This window comes from Lineus longissimus, chromosome 15 (assembly GCF_910592395.1).
Source record: "Lineus longissimus chromosome 15, tnLinLong1.2, whole genome shotgun sequence".
In the NCBI taxonomy this organism is placed as follows: domain Eukaryota; kingdom Metazoa; phylum Nemertea; class Pilidiophora; order Heteronemertea; family Lineidae; genus Lineus; species Lineus longissimus.
The window spans coordinates 12248763-12260962 of NC_088322.1; the positions used below are offsets into that span (position 1 = coordinate 12248763).

General features: G+C 41.9%; 2 protein-coding genes across 3 annotated transcripts; both read right to left on the bottom strand.

Annotated features, from left to right (window-relative positions):
* Positions 1-2770: 2770 nt before the first annotated feature.
* On the bottom strand, positions 2771-7859 carry LOC135499790 (uncharacterized). 2 transcript variants are annotated; one of them, XR_010449341.1, is made up of 5 exons: positions 7462-7859; positions 6374-6507; positions 5962-6105; positions 3861-5619; positions 2771-3682 (listed from the first exon to the last, which is right to left on the bottom strand). XR_010449341.1 is itself a non-coding variant. In XM_064790745.1 (4 exons), exons 1-4 carry the CDS (start codon positions 7626-7628, stop codon positions 5405-5407), a joined length of 660 nt encoding a protein of 219 aa, XP_064646815.1. In that variant the 5' UTR covers positions 7629-7859; the 3' UTR covers positions 3762-5404. The 2 variants fall into 2 exon arrangements, 1 of the variants encoding a protein (XP_064646815.1); XM_064790745.1 differs by lacking the exon at positions 2771-3682 and having other exon boundaries at positions 3762-5619.
* A 2074-nt stretch (positions 7860-9933) lies between these two features.
* On the bottom strand, positions 9934-12029 carry LOC135499531 (uncharacterized). Its single transcript, XM_064790343.1, has 3 exons — positions 11654-12029; positions 11201-11328; positions 9934-10640 (listed from the first exon to the last, which is right to left on the bottom strand). Exons 1-3 carry the CDS (start codon positions 11818-11820, stop codon positions 10480-10482), a joined length of 456 nt encoding a protein of 151 aa, XP_064646413.1. The 5' UTR covers positions 11821-12029; the 3' UTR covers positions 9934-10479.
* Positions 12030-12200: the final 171 nt, after the last annotated feature.

Consider the following 12200-nt stretch of genomic DNA (forward strand, 5'->3'; position numbering starts at 1 on the left):
AGAAGGACTATTACGAGGAACGACTTAGCACAGGAAACCTCAAGGAGACATTCAATGTGATTAAAGAGCTCACTAATGATAGTGACTGTCACCTTCCATTGGGCGACCCATCTGTTGTGGCAAACGATTTTGCAACCTTCTTTAGTGGAAAGATCATCAAGATCCGTACGAACCTTGACAATGTGGTGCCAACACATGCACCTTCAGAGATTTCTGAACAAGCATTCTCAGGAATTCCACTTGACTGTTTCACTCCAGCTACTGAAGACGAAATGAAAAAGATCATTTTGTCCATGGCTATTAAGTCATGCGAAATAGATCATATCCCCACATGGCTCCTAAAAAGACCATTGGGGACCTTCTTCCGATTTTAACACTTGTAGTCAATGAATCCAACGTACTCTCTACTATACAACAGTAGAGCATTTCACTGTTGTCGATATCGCATTAAACAGTGAACATTCTACTGTGTGTTTGCTTTTGCGCACATTATCGCGCAACGAAGAATACCATTGAATATTATATAAATATTGCATGTCAAGCCATAGAATAGTCAAAATTATTTGTCAGGTAAAAAATTATTTCACGAGGCTTTGCGAGATTTTTAATCGGCGGATACGCAAATCATGTATGGAGCCAAGACGTGTACATTATGTACTGTAGACAGTGTGTGTTTTCATTAGCAGACGATGTTTGTTTGAAGCGAGTCCAGGCCCAACTTGAATGCCTTGTACTTTCTGTTCGTGGATGTAACAGTCCCACCCAATGCAACCTACCTACTTTGTGGGTGTAATTCAAGACCCTAACAGTATCACTGTGCAACTTCCTGGCTTAAAACGCCGTAAATATGCTGTTTTTTATCGCCGATTTCGTCGAAATCTTAATGGCCGCCATTTGCAATATCGCGTCATCGATGACGTCAGCCGTGGAATAATGCCGTGGAATAGTCAAAATTATCGCATGGCACGTGGTCGTGAATGACGCGACGTGATTGGCTCACATACTAATGAGGTATGATAATCTGGAATATTGTTGAATGACCACGTGTTTTTAATTTGTTCTATATATAGTTTTTGACTGTAGCCGAATAGACAATTTGAACTTGAAATTTTGACTCTTTCATTTCATTTTAGCAGTGAGGATGGGCGGCTACAGGCGGTATCATTTCCAACAACATGTCACAATAAGAGACCTTTTTCCCCTATGTGCTAGGAGTATGAGGGGTTGGGGCGGTTAGGTCCTGTCATTCCCAGCAGTCACAATCTGGTAAATTTTTGTCTCAAGTATGAATTTTGGCAATGATTATGGGTCGGGGTCCTATCATTCCCAGCCGCGAGTCACAATCTGGTAACTTTTTGTCTCACATATGAAGTTTGGCAGTGATCATGGTTCGGGGTCCTATCATTAACAGCCACGAGTCACAATCTGGTAACTTTTTGTCTCACATATGAAGTTTGGCAGTGATCATGGTTCGGGGTCCTATCATTAACAGCCACGAGTCACAATCTGGTAACTTTTTGTCTCACGTATGAAGTTTGGCAGTGATCATGGTTCAGGGTCCTATCATTCCCAGCCACGAGTCACCATCTGGTAACTTTTTGTCTCACGTATGAAGTTTGGCAGTGATCGTGGGTCGGGGTCCTATCATTCACAGCCACGAGTCACAATCTGGTAACTTTTTGTCTCACATATAAAGTTTGGCAGTGGTCATGGGTCGGGGTCCCATCATTCCCAGCCGTAAGTCACAATCAGGTAACTTTTTGTCTCACATATAAAGTTTGGCAGTGATCAGGGGTCAGGGTCCTATCATTCACAGCCACGAGTCACAATCTGGTAACTTTTTGTCTCACGTATGGGCCCACTCATTGTTAGTTCAAGAAGCGGATAATAGACGGCGAAAGCATCTGGCCAACTGTGAACTGTCCACTGTGTAAGCGGAAAATGGAGACAGTGAAGAGTTCACTGTTTTGTGCGGAGCATGCTCTGATGAATCAATGTCAAGTGGGACTTTCCCAGAATGTTACAAAAAGGCTCGTGTGTGCCCGCTTCTGAAGAAACCCTCTCTAGACCCTGAGGTATCGTCAAATTACCGTCCAGTATCAAACCTTCCTTTCATGTCAAAAGTTGTTGAGAAGGTTGTGTCAAAGAGGCTGTCAGATCACTTTGACACAAACAGGTTGTTTGATCCAATGCAGTCAGCATATCGAGCTAAGCATAGAACAGAAACTGCCTTGCTTAAAGTTCACAACGATATTGTCCATGCCATGGATTCTAACAAAGCTGTTCTGTTTGTGGCACTGGATCTGTCTGCTGCTTTTGACACACTGGACCACCCAGTTCTTCTCAAACGTCTTGAGAATAGATTCGGGGTTACCGGATCAGCATTGCAGTGGTTCAAATCTTATCTCACGGGGAGGTCACAAGAGGTGACGGTGAAAGACGCTGTATCAGATAAGGTTCCCTTACTTTTTGGAGTTCCCCAGGGTTCTGTACTGGGCCCTCTCTTGTTCACTGCATACAACAGTCCTCTTGGCGACATTATCCGATCATTCCTCCTGCCATATATACTGTTTGCTGATGACAGTGGTCTCTACATTATCTTTGATCCAACTGACCCAACCGTGGTGCAAAATGTTATTTCGAGCCTTACACTATGTGTTGAGTCAATTAAGGAATGGATGGTGAGAAACAAACTGAAATTGAATGACAGTAAGACCGAATTTTTCCTTGCATGTGTAAAGAACCTACAGAAGTATGTGTCTGATCTGAATTGAAAATTGGCGATACTGAAATTGAGCTGAGTGATACCATCAAGATTCTTGGTGTAACATTTGACAGAGAAATGTCCATGAAAACGCATGTTAACAATGTATGCCGTGCGGCAAATTTCCATCTCTATCGTATAAGCAAGATAAGATCTTTGCTCAGTAAATCAGCAGCAACAAGTGCAGTGCGGACCTTAGTTGTCTCGCGGTTGGACTACGCAAATAGTCTGCTATATAACATCTCGGAGGCCAATGTGCGTAAGCTTCAACTGGTTCAAAACTCGGCAGCTCGTCTCGTCACTAGGGTGTCCAGAGGGGATCATATCACTCCGGTTCTGTGCGCACTCCACTGGCTTCCTTTGAAAGCAAGGCTCGAGTACAAGGTTAATCTAATGGTCTACAAATGTCTACATGATTACGCACCAAAATATCTCGCAGACTGCTTAGAAGTTTACAAACCCTGACGCTCCCTGCGGTCAAGTACAATGGGTCTGTGTAAGGAAGTCCGCACAAACCGGGTGATAGGCTCCTCTGCATTCGCAGTGGCGGGACCAAAGCTATGGAATGAGCTTCCAAATAGTGTTCGTGGCCAGAGTACCCTGGGTCGTTTTAAAACTGCACTAAAAACTCATATTTTTAAGAAATTCTTTTGAATCCTTTGCACGTTTTCTTTAGTAATGACTTTTATTCTATCATGTTATGTTTTATTATAAATTGTAAAGCGCTTAGAAGTTTTAACAACGTTAAGCGCTATAAAAATGTTTTTAATAATAATAATAATAATGTGGATTCTCGGTGTCTCTCGCGCAATTCATCCTCCTCCTGTATCCATCGCGCAATGGTCCTTCGGGGGAATGCCACGTAGCTGTCCATATTCTGAAGGAGTAATCCCATTTGGCCTTGCAATGTCCAGCTGTCTGAAAAAAACAATTACCTGTAAGCGAGCTGAAACTAATCTTCAAAATGAAAGAATTAAGCAGGAATTTTCTACAGTCATGAAAGCAAAATACCTTTGTTGCATCATAGTTCACCCATAAATTGTGAAAAAGAACGAAAATAGAATAAAATAAAAAGTTTGGACTTTTTTAAAATTACCTGTTACATAATGAAGAGACAGGATTAGCTGGGTCCAAATACAACAGATACATGATTCAATTCAATTCAAATAAGACTTATATAGCGCAATTATCCAATAACGTATGATTGCTCGGCTGCGCTTTGAAAACAAAGTCACCATAATCTCGACTTCAGCACCTTTTTGAATGTGCTCACAGTTGGAGCATTTCGCACATTCATGTCTAGTCTGTTCCAGAGTTGTGTAGCATACACCACAAAACTTCTGCCACCAAATGATGCCAGGCGGTACCTGGGTACTTGGAGCAAACCTAGGTTCTGGGACCTCGGATCGGCTGGGTTCATACAGTGGCACAATATCTGATAGATAGCATGGGGCAAGGTCAGCTTTGCACTTAAACAAAAGGAGTGACACCTTGAAGTCAATTCTTTGAGGAAGAGGAAGCCAATGTAGCCTCCTGAGCACGGGTGTAATGTGCTGGTCACGACGAGTTCGAGTTATTATCCTGGCTGCATGATTTTGTGTAAGTTGGAGTTTGTGCATTAGGTTCTTGGTAATGCCGGCAAGGAGGCTGTTGCAATAATCCAGTCTTGTTAACACAAGGGATTGGATCAGGAGTTTAGCTGCACTTTCGGTAAGACAATTACGTATCCGGCCAATGTTCCGAAGATGGTACGTTGCAGATCTTACAACACTATTCACTTGATTTTCCATTGACATTGTATGATCGAAAAGAACTCCCAGGTTTCTCACTGGTCCTGATGTCACTTGGACGTCAATCCCCGCTACTGAGAGGAACTCTATATTGAGACGGTTCAAAGCTTGTTGAGAACCAAACAACTTGATTTCAGTTTTCGTTGGGTTCCCCTTGAGCATGTTCTTGGCTAATCAGTCCTGAATCTTGAGCAGGCAGTCCTCTTACTGAACAATTTTCTGCTGTGCTTGCCCTATTGGCAATGCAACATAGACTTGAGTGTCGTCAGCGAAGCCATGACGTGGGGAAGAGAAACTGTCAATCAGACCAACTAGATATACCATTGTCTGCTGAAAACCGCATTCAATTAAAAAAACCTGTGGACATTTACTTTCTGGTAGGACTGTACATACTGGATGATTTTGTACTGGTGAAACAGAACAAACTATAGGTAGTCGCACGATCAAGGAGTTAGAAAATAGGCCACTGTATATACATGTGAATGTCCTCAACATGGAAATATCGACAGGTGTAAAAGGAATGGACGTCCTAGGAATGCAAGACCCCAAACAATAGCTGTGTATTGTCAACGAATGTGGTTAATTGTTTGGTTAGGGCAGAGTCTTTCTATATATTGTATAGAAAGACTCTGGTTAGGGTTAGCTACATAATCTTCAACAAAGGAACTCAACGACTCTATTCACTTTAACAAAAGGACCGGACTTAGATTCCATGGGGACTTGCACTTCTTTTACACCGGGATGCCAGGGCCAAGTCGAAAGTCTCGCATATTCGCATTTTCGTATTAAAAGACACAGTACTCTCGGACCAGCTTGTTTTCGTACTATTGTCACAGTTGCTCGCGAGTGCCTACTCCTGTGGGTTATTGTCAGCAGCATTAGTATATTGCACTTCCTGCTGCGTATCAACTGCCTGACCTGGAAGATAAGCCCTGATGGTCTGGTTAATGGTTATTGCATTGGCGCTCATGATTCCGACGTTACCGTGTCCACCGACATTCCCTATTTTGCCTCGCCCTTGGGGTTGAGCGCCCCCTGTCGACTGAAGTGTGCTGTCACTGCCACCTGGCAAGAAAAAAATGCATTAATTTGCATTCTACAGAAAGTCGGTGAAACTGATTTTCGAATCAGGTTTATAACTGGCAAACCCCGTGATGTCATTTACATTGCATAGGGTTACCCTATATATGGTTCGCCATTATCATGGTAGGCCCTGAGCCCCTTCTCACCACCCACTAGCCTTTAAACAGCCCTGCTCTTTCATCAGTGTCTTTAAAACATATCCCCATACCTTTGCAGGTGGACACTAAACTGCGTTAATCAGTCCCAGTGTTTTGGTGTTTTGTTTTATTCTCTATGCCCCGTAACTTTGCGCAGGGAATTTTAAAAAAAGCTGTATGTTTTAACCTTGTCCATGAGTGGCCTCAACTTGTTCTGGACGCCCAGAACTCCTGTAATGGCTACGACCATCATTTCGATACTCGTCTGGATCGGCGTAGTCAGCTTTGTCTTTGACGGCGGAGGCCCCATCGGTGATCGTATGCTCATAGGCTGAAGTCGAATTGAGGCAAAGTGAATTCTAATGATCATCGTCTCATCACAAACAATGATAATTAACGTTAGTAAGCATTCTCCAACTTTTCTGGGTTACATTTTATCAAGATAATAAAAGTAGTGTAAAACACTTTTCATAGGGATGTGACTGTGTTTGCTGAAAAAAACGCTAAAAGGTTTTGTCAAAACCTCAAAGTCCTATCTTCTCAAGAGTGTAAATTAACTACAACTTTCAATAATTTGTAAAGATTCTAACTATACGAACCTTGAGGTGTTCTGCTATGTCTGCAGAGGTCTGCAAATTTTCGCACCCTGTCTTTAAGTGTCCGCAATGCTAGAATCTCGAACATTTTTTCGAGAAACGCATAATCGTCTTCATCTGGCTTAATCTTCTTATGGCTAGAAATAAGAAAAGCCACATGCCCAATATAAGTCTGACATTAGTCCGACAATCGTATTTAATCGCCGACATGTTGGCTGAGATAGTTCTCATGAAATACTGTTTGGTTTCACATGTTGATGACATCTACCATAGGCCTAAATGTGTTCAGTACATGCTATGGTGAGTCATACAGGTAGAGGTTGGCTGGTGTACAATGTGCTCCATGGCTTTGCATAGGCCTCTATGCATCTGAGGTGGGGACTGGTGGGATGTTGTGTTGAACAGGGAATGGGACATGGGGCAATGTTTTCGAGACAGTGGATGTCTATTGTCGGTGATAGAATGTCTTTCCGCCCCGTAAAGATCTAGAAAAAGAGTTCCTATTTCAAAATTGACCTGAGTTCTGTTAGTCATGTCAGTTGATATTATTCAAATCTAAAAATCCAAAAACGTGTTTTGCAAAACCAAATATAATTACATTGTACTAACATTCCAGGCCGTATTCAGGTATGAAATGGCTTTTTAAGCATTTTATCAGAATTCCATGATAGCGCCAGTGTTTTTAGCCCAATGGCGAGGGTGAAGGACGACCAGCCTTGGCTGGACGCCGACACCTAATTTTGTGAGTGTGAATCGATGGACGATTGGCTGACTTTGAAAAGAATGAATATTGATACCAATAGAAATCGATAGGTTCAAAGTGATGACGACGAGTAGCATGGAAGGAAATTTGAAGGTGAAACTAGTGACTCCATTTCCGATGCCAATCTAAGAAACACCAGAACTCATCCAAAACCGACAAAACTGTGAAAGTATTACTATTAGGCCTACTCGGAGGAAATTATCACCATGGCCTCCGAGCAATAGCTTGTCAAATGTTTGGTGCTCGAAAGTGTGTAAGATTGGTAAAATGAAGTCACCATAGGCCCTGTTTCACCGTTTAAAATGTTTGTTCGCGTTATAGGACTTACACTTCAAGCTTTTGACAAATATTTGTAAAATTCCCCTTGCAGTCCTCAAGATCTCTCGGCGTAAGCGGGTTATTACGTAAATACCCCACTATCGTATCTACCTCATCTTGAACGAGTTGGTCCCTGAGTTCAATATACAGTACGTTAGGGCTTGGGATGTCACTCATCGTGTTGTTCTTGATTAAAGTTCCACTTTCCTTTTCGAAGCCGGCTTTATATACTTGTACCTTTAATATCCTCCTGGTCGTAGCTAAAAAACGAAAGTAAAGCCAAAAAAAATTGGACTGTCCGTATCCCTAACAGCAGAATTGTTCAGAATTCGTAAAAATTAGTTCCCTTAGCTAAAATGCTGGTAGCATTGATAATACATGTACAGCGTGTAGCAATGGGGTTTGTGCTGCGTTGAAAAAAACCCCGGGATTTCCATGGGGATTTCCATCGGGGAATCCCCTAACGGGAGCTCGATCGTGGTGCTGCCACCACTAACTGATCGATGAGAGACAATACTACCATTGATTTTTTAAGCCTTTTAGCAGTTAAATTGTAAATGTTTGACCGCGACGCATCAAATACTGCGTGGGGTTGTGAATCTGAAATTTTGATATGATATCCCGGACAGTCGGGCAAGTAAATGGTGAAAATTAAACTGGTAGTTTACCACGGACATTTTTTGATAATCGAAAAATTGGACAGACGTTGCTATTTCCACTCTTTTCAGCCAGCTGGCTGAAAAATCTCAAAACATGCCCCTATTCCCCAATTAGCAAAATTCTAAATTAATTTTTTCATCAAATAATTTCCTTATATCTGTAGACTTGCCACAGCAAATATGTTTTCAATACCTCTCCAAATGTGTACTTGATAGTTAAAAACATGCACGAGTCTAACTGATAGGTCTGGAACGCCAATCTATGAATATTCAATGGTGGTCTTGTCTCATGACGTGGTTGACCATATGCACCGCCATCTTGGCTATAGCGTAGTTCTTTGTTTTCCAGAGAACCGACTTCGACCCTTTAAATTAGCATTCACTTCATTTTGAAGGAGCTATTCTAATTGCTAAAGGACTTGAAATTCAAGCCATAATGGTGGTGCCTATGGCCAAACCTTTAACTGAAGAAGATAACGCCAAGTCAGGTTTAGTTTAGTTAAAGCTGAACTGCATGCACAAAACCAGAGCTTGGCCTTGAGGATAAGAGCGTTGGCAAATAAAACCAGAGGTCTACAGTTCGAGTCCCGATGAAAGGACCTGTTTATTTTTTCCTTCCAGAATTCTCTGCGAAGGTCTGCATCGTCCCACGGCTTGCTGGTTTGTGAAATCAAGCGCATCCAAGCATTGGAGGTCTATCATGTTTCAGGCCGTATTCAGAAGGGCCTTTCGGTAGATAGAATTTCTTACTATTGCCGCATGGGGTGCTCTGGCTTTGTGCATGCAGTTCAGCTTTAAGTCTTAGGATGACTAAATATCACTGACACTAACGGCACTGGGTCATGTGTGAATGGTTTGAACGTACTGTAAGATGGGATCCGGAGAGACCCCAAATGGCTGCTTCGTGTCACTTTATCTTGCCCCCCTATAGCTGCTGCCTATAGAGTCATGTTGGATGCCCTCTTGTAACATCTGTAATGTTTCGATACAGGGATCTCGGTGGTGGTGACGCAAACGCATGAGAGTCAGGATGTGCATTAGGCTGAATCAGGGTAGAACAGAATACGCAGTAGAGTAATAAAGATACTTGGGGCCGTGCTGCGATCTCGGAGCCTTTGTGTCAAGCTGGTTCGTATTGTAAGCTGGTGTATTGGTCAAAACTGTCTATTGAGTATTACCATCACATACGACCCGGTGTAATGTTTTTGAGTGTTTCTGTGTTTGAGTGTTTCCCCTCATTGTTTGGGAACGCTCAAAAATAGATTGACAAGTTTTTCTGTGTATCCCCCTATTGAAAAGTCGTGGTCTCTCTAGCTGCCTATTGTTTGGAAACACTGACACATGGGGAACAACCACAGATGTTACACCGGTTCTTGACTATAGATAATATAGGCCTACTGTGCTTGTGCCTGTCCTGAATTGAAGAAGTCGAGAAATTTTTTCTATGTGGTATGTATTTATCATTTTATTAACTCTGATATTGATACATGAATTGAATTGATGATCGCATGCATTGGGGCACATACGTTATCATACTAGTACATGCGGTCTGACATTTATACTGCAGAACCAGAGCATTCGTTGATATCGGAAATAAAAAACCGCCGATATTTTCGTTTACAGTTGGTATTGTCTGACCATGACTAAGCAAATACCGGGCGGCCTCTAAAAGAAAGTTTGACATCACAGACCGATGGTGATTGAAGGCTTATATGTCAAATACAAAAATGGTTGTAAAAAAGACACATCATACATGGTTACGAAGTTAGAAAAATACATGCAGTGTGTAATACCGTATTCAATTGAAAATGCTGCCATGGCTATCCTTGTTCTCCTGCATGCTTGATCTTTTAATTCAAGGAGTTATGTTAAAACTTCTGCTAAAAGGCATTTATCAGCAATGGGTTTTTTTTTTATTCAAAAAGGCCATCTAATTCAAAGACCAAATGTGTGGAATTGTGCCGAGATATATGCCACAGAGAAGGGGTTAATAATTCAGTCCTGAACACAGAATAAGTCATCCAGTCATGCAAGGGATAAAGCTACAATCAAGCAGAATTTCAAAGGAGATAATTTGTATGACAGTAAAATCTGGTGAGTCACCGTGTGGTTCTTGCCCGAGAAGCACTCCAGTTCATCCGTGCAATGTCCAAGTGTCTTAGAATGAATACTACGAATTCCTGTCTTCTCCCGATATTTTATTATAAATCTTGGGCATTGCCAGTTCTCAAGTGACGAAGTCCCTAGAGCTTGCCCATTGGCGATACGAATATAGATTACATTAGGCAAATGCTTTTACTTAAAACTATATGTACATTTTACACAAGGTAGGCTATTTCTGTACAAAACTCCAGTAAAAGCACTTTTTACTAATCTTTATCCACATCGTCCACATTACTATCCGATTTTGTTGGCGGGATGTTGATGGTCTGGTTGATGGTCACACTCCTAGCTTGGATGGTTGGAAAGTTGCCTGCATTGATGCCTACTCCTGACTGGATAACTGATTGGGAGCTGCCACCACTGCTGTCTTAAAACAAATGCAGATATTCAATCGATTACGAGAAAGAAGATACAAACCCTCGTGGTCATAAAGACCCACTCCCTTTAAATGTAGGGTATACACCTTACCAGAAATGGGGCGCTGAGTGTCCGAAATAGTGATGTCATAAGGGGAAACTATGCCTTATGGTGGAGGGACAAAGGAGATAGTCATGGTTGACCAACACACTTGAATGCCTTTAATGACGGACAAGGGGCAAAAAGTTAGTTCCAATGCAAGCCACCAATTTCTGGAAGCATGTATACAGTCTAAATCTTGACAAGATGCAAGCACTACAATGGCGGTCAAGATGGAGGAAGATGACGATGAACTTCATTCAGACTCTGTGAATTAAGATTAACTTATAAATTGTGTTGAAAATAGAGAAGAAACTGCCTTCTCGCCAGGCGCCTGGCATTAGAGATTGGGTTTGGGAAGTAAAGAGTGTCACATAAGCCAAAGCTGGCTGGCCCTTTCATCAGGGAGACACCAATTAATAAAAACTTTACTTTTATTATGCTAACTATAGCTACCAACAAAATACAAACCTTCCCTTGCTTCTTTGGCATTGGCAACGAATTCATGCACTATGTCAATTAGCGTTAGCATTTGAAATGATTTGAACATTTCCTCAAGGAAAGTGAAGTCCAAGGCATCCGGTATGATCTTCTTTTCCCTAAAAGAAAACAATCATTAAATGTTATATGTTTTTTGTATTTGACGCTTTCGCAGATGACGTGACATGCATGCACACACATGCAGAGAAGTGTCACGTTGCAATTTTAGTGCATTTACACTACAGATGCACAGTGATCGTATAGTGACTTTTTATGCTGCATGATGAGCATGTACCCCAACTATGTATACGTTAGGGAATCCCGCTATAATCCGGCTCCTAGTCCTGTGGACCAGGGGGCATTACACAAGCCCCGAAATCGTGGGAGGGGTAGGCAAAATCGGCTATGGATATACGACTTGTCTCACTCAAATATGTTGCTTACTTCACAAGTTCACGACAAATAGCCGTGAATGATGTACCGCAGTTTTCGAGAACGTTTGGTGTAAGAGGATTGTTATGTAGATAATCTTTTATCCTTTGGACATCATCTTTAATTAGTTGCCCCTGGAGTTCGTCGTATAATTTATTTCCTTTCGTTTTGTCACCCATCGCAGTGAGGAAAGCCGTACGCCGTTCACGTTGTTGGGAAGAACCAGCCAAATGTCCTCTTCACTTTCCCTCTGTCTGCAAACTACACGTAACTGTCCAGGGCCAAAGAACTAATAGACCCTTACTGCAACAACACGCTGTTCTGTCCAAATTCGAAAAACGGGTTTTCTTCAAATGAATAACTGTGAATCACTGTCGAGGGGAATACCCGCGGGATTTCCAGAAGTATCCTTTTGTACGAAAGCCCAGAAGGCTCATTCCAAATTCGAAATTGCTATCACTACAAAATGTGTTCGGGTAGTGATTACATGTAATTGATCAGAAATCTCGTGAAACATCACTTTCAATTTTCTTAAATCATATACCGAGAATTCAAATAT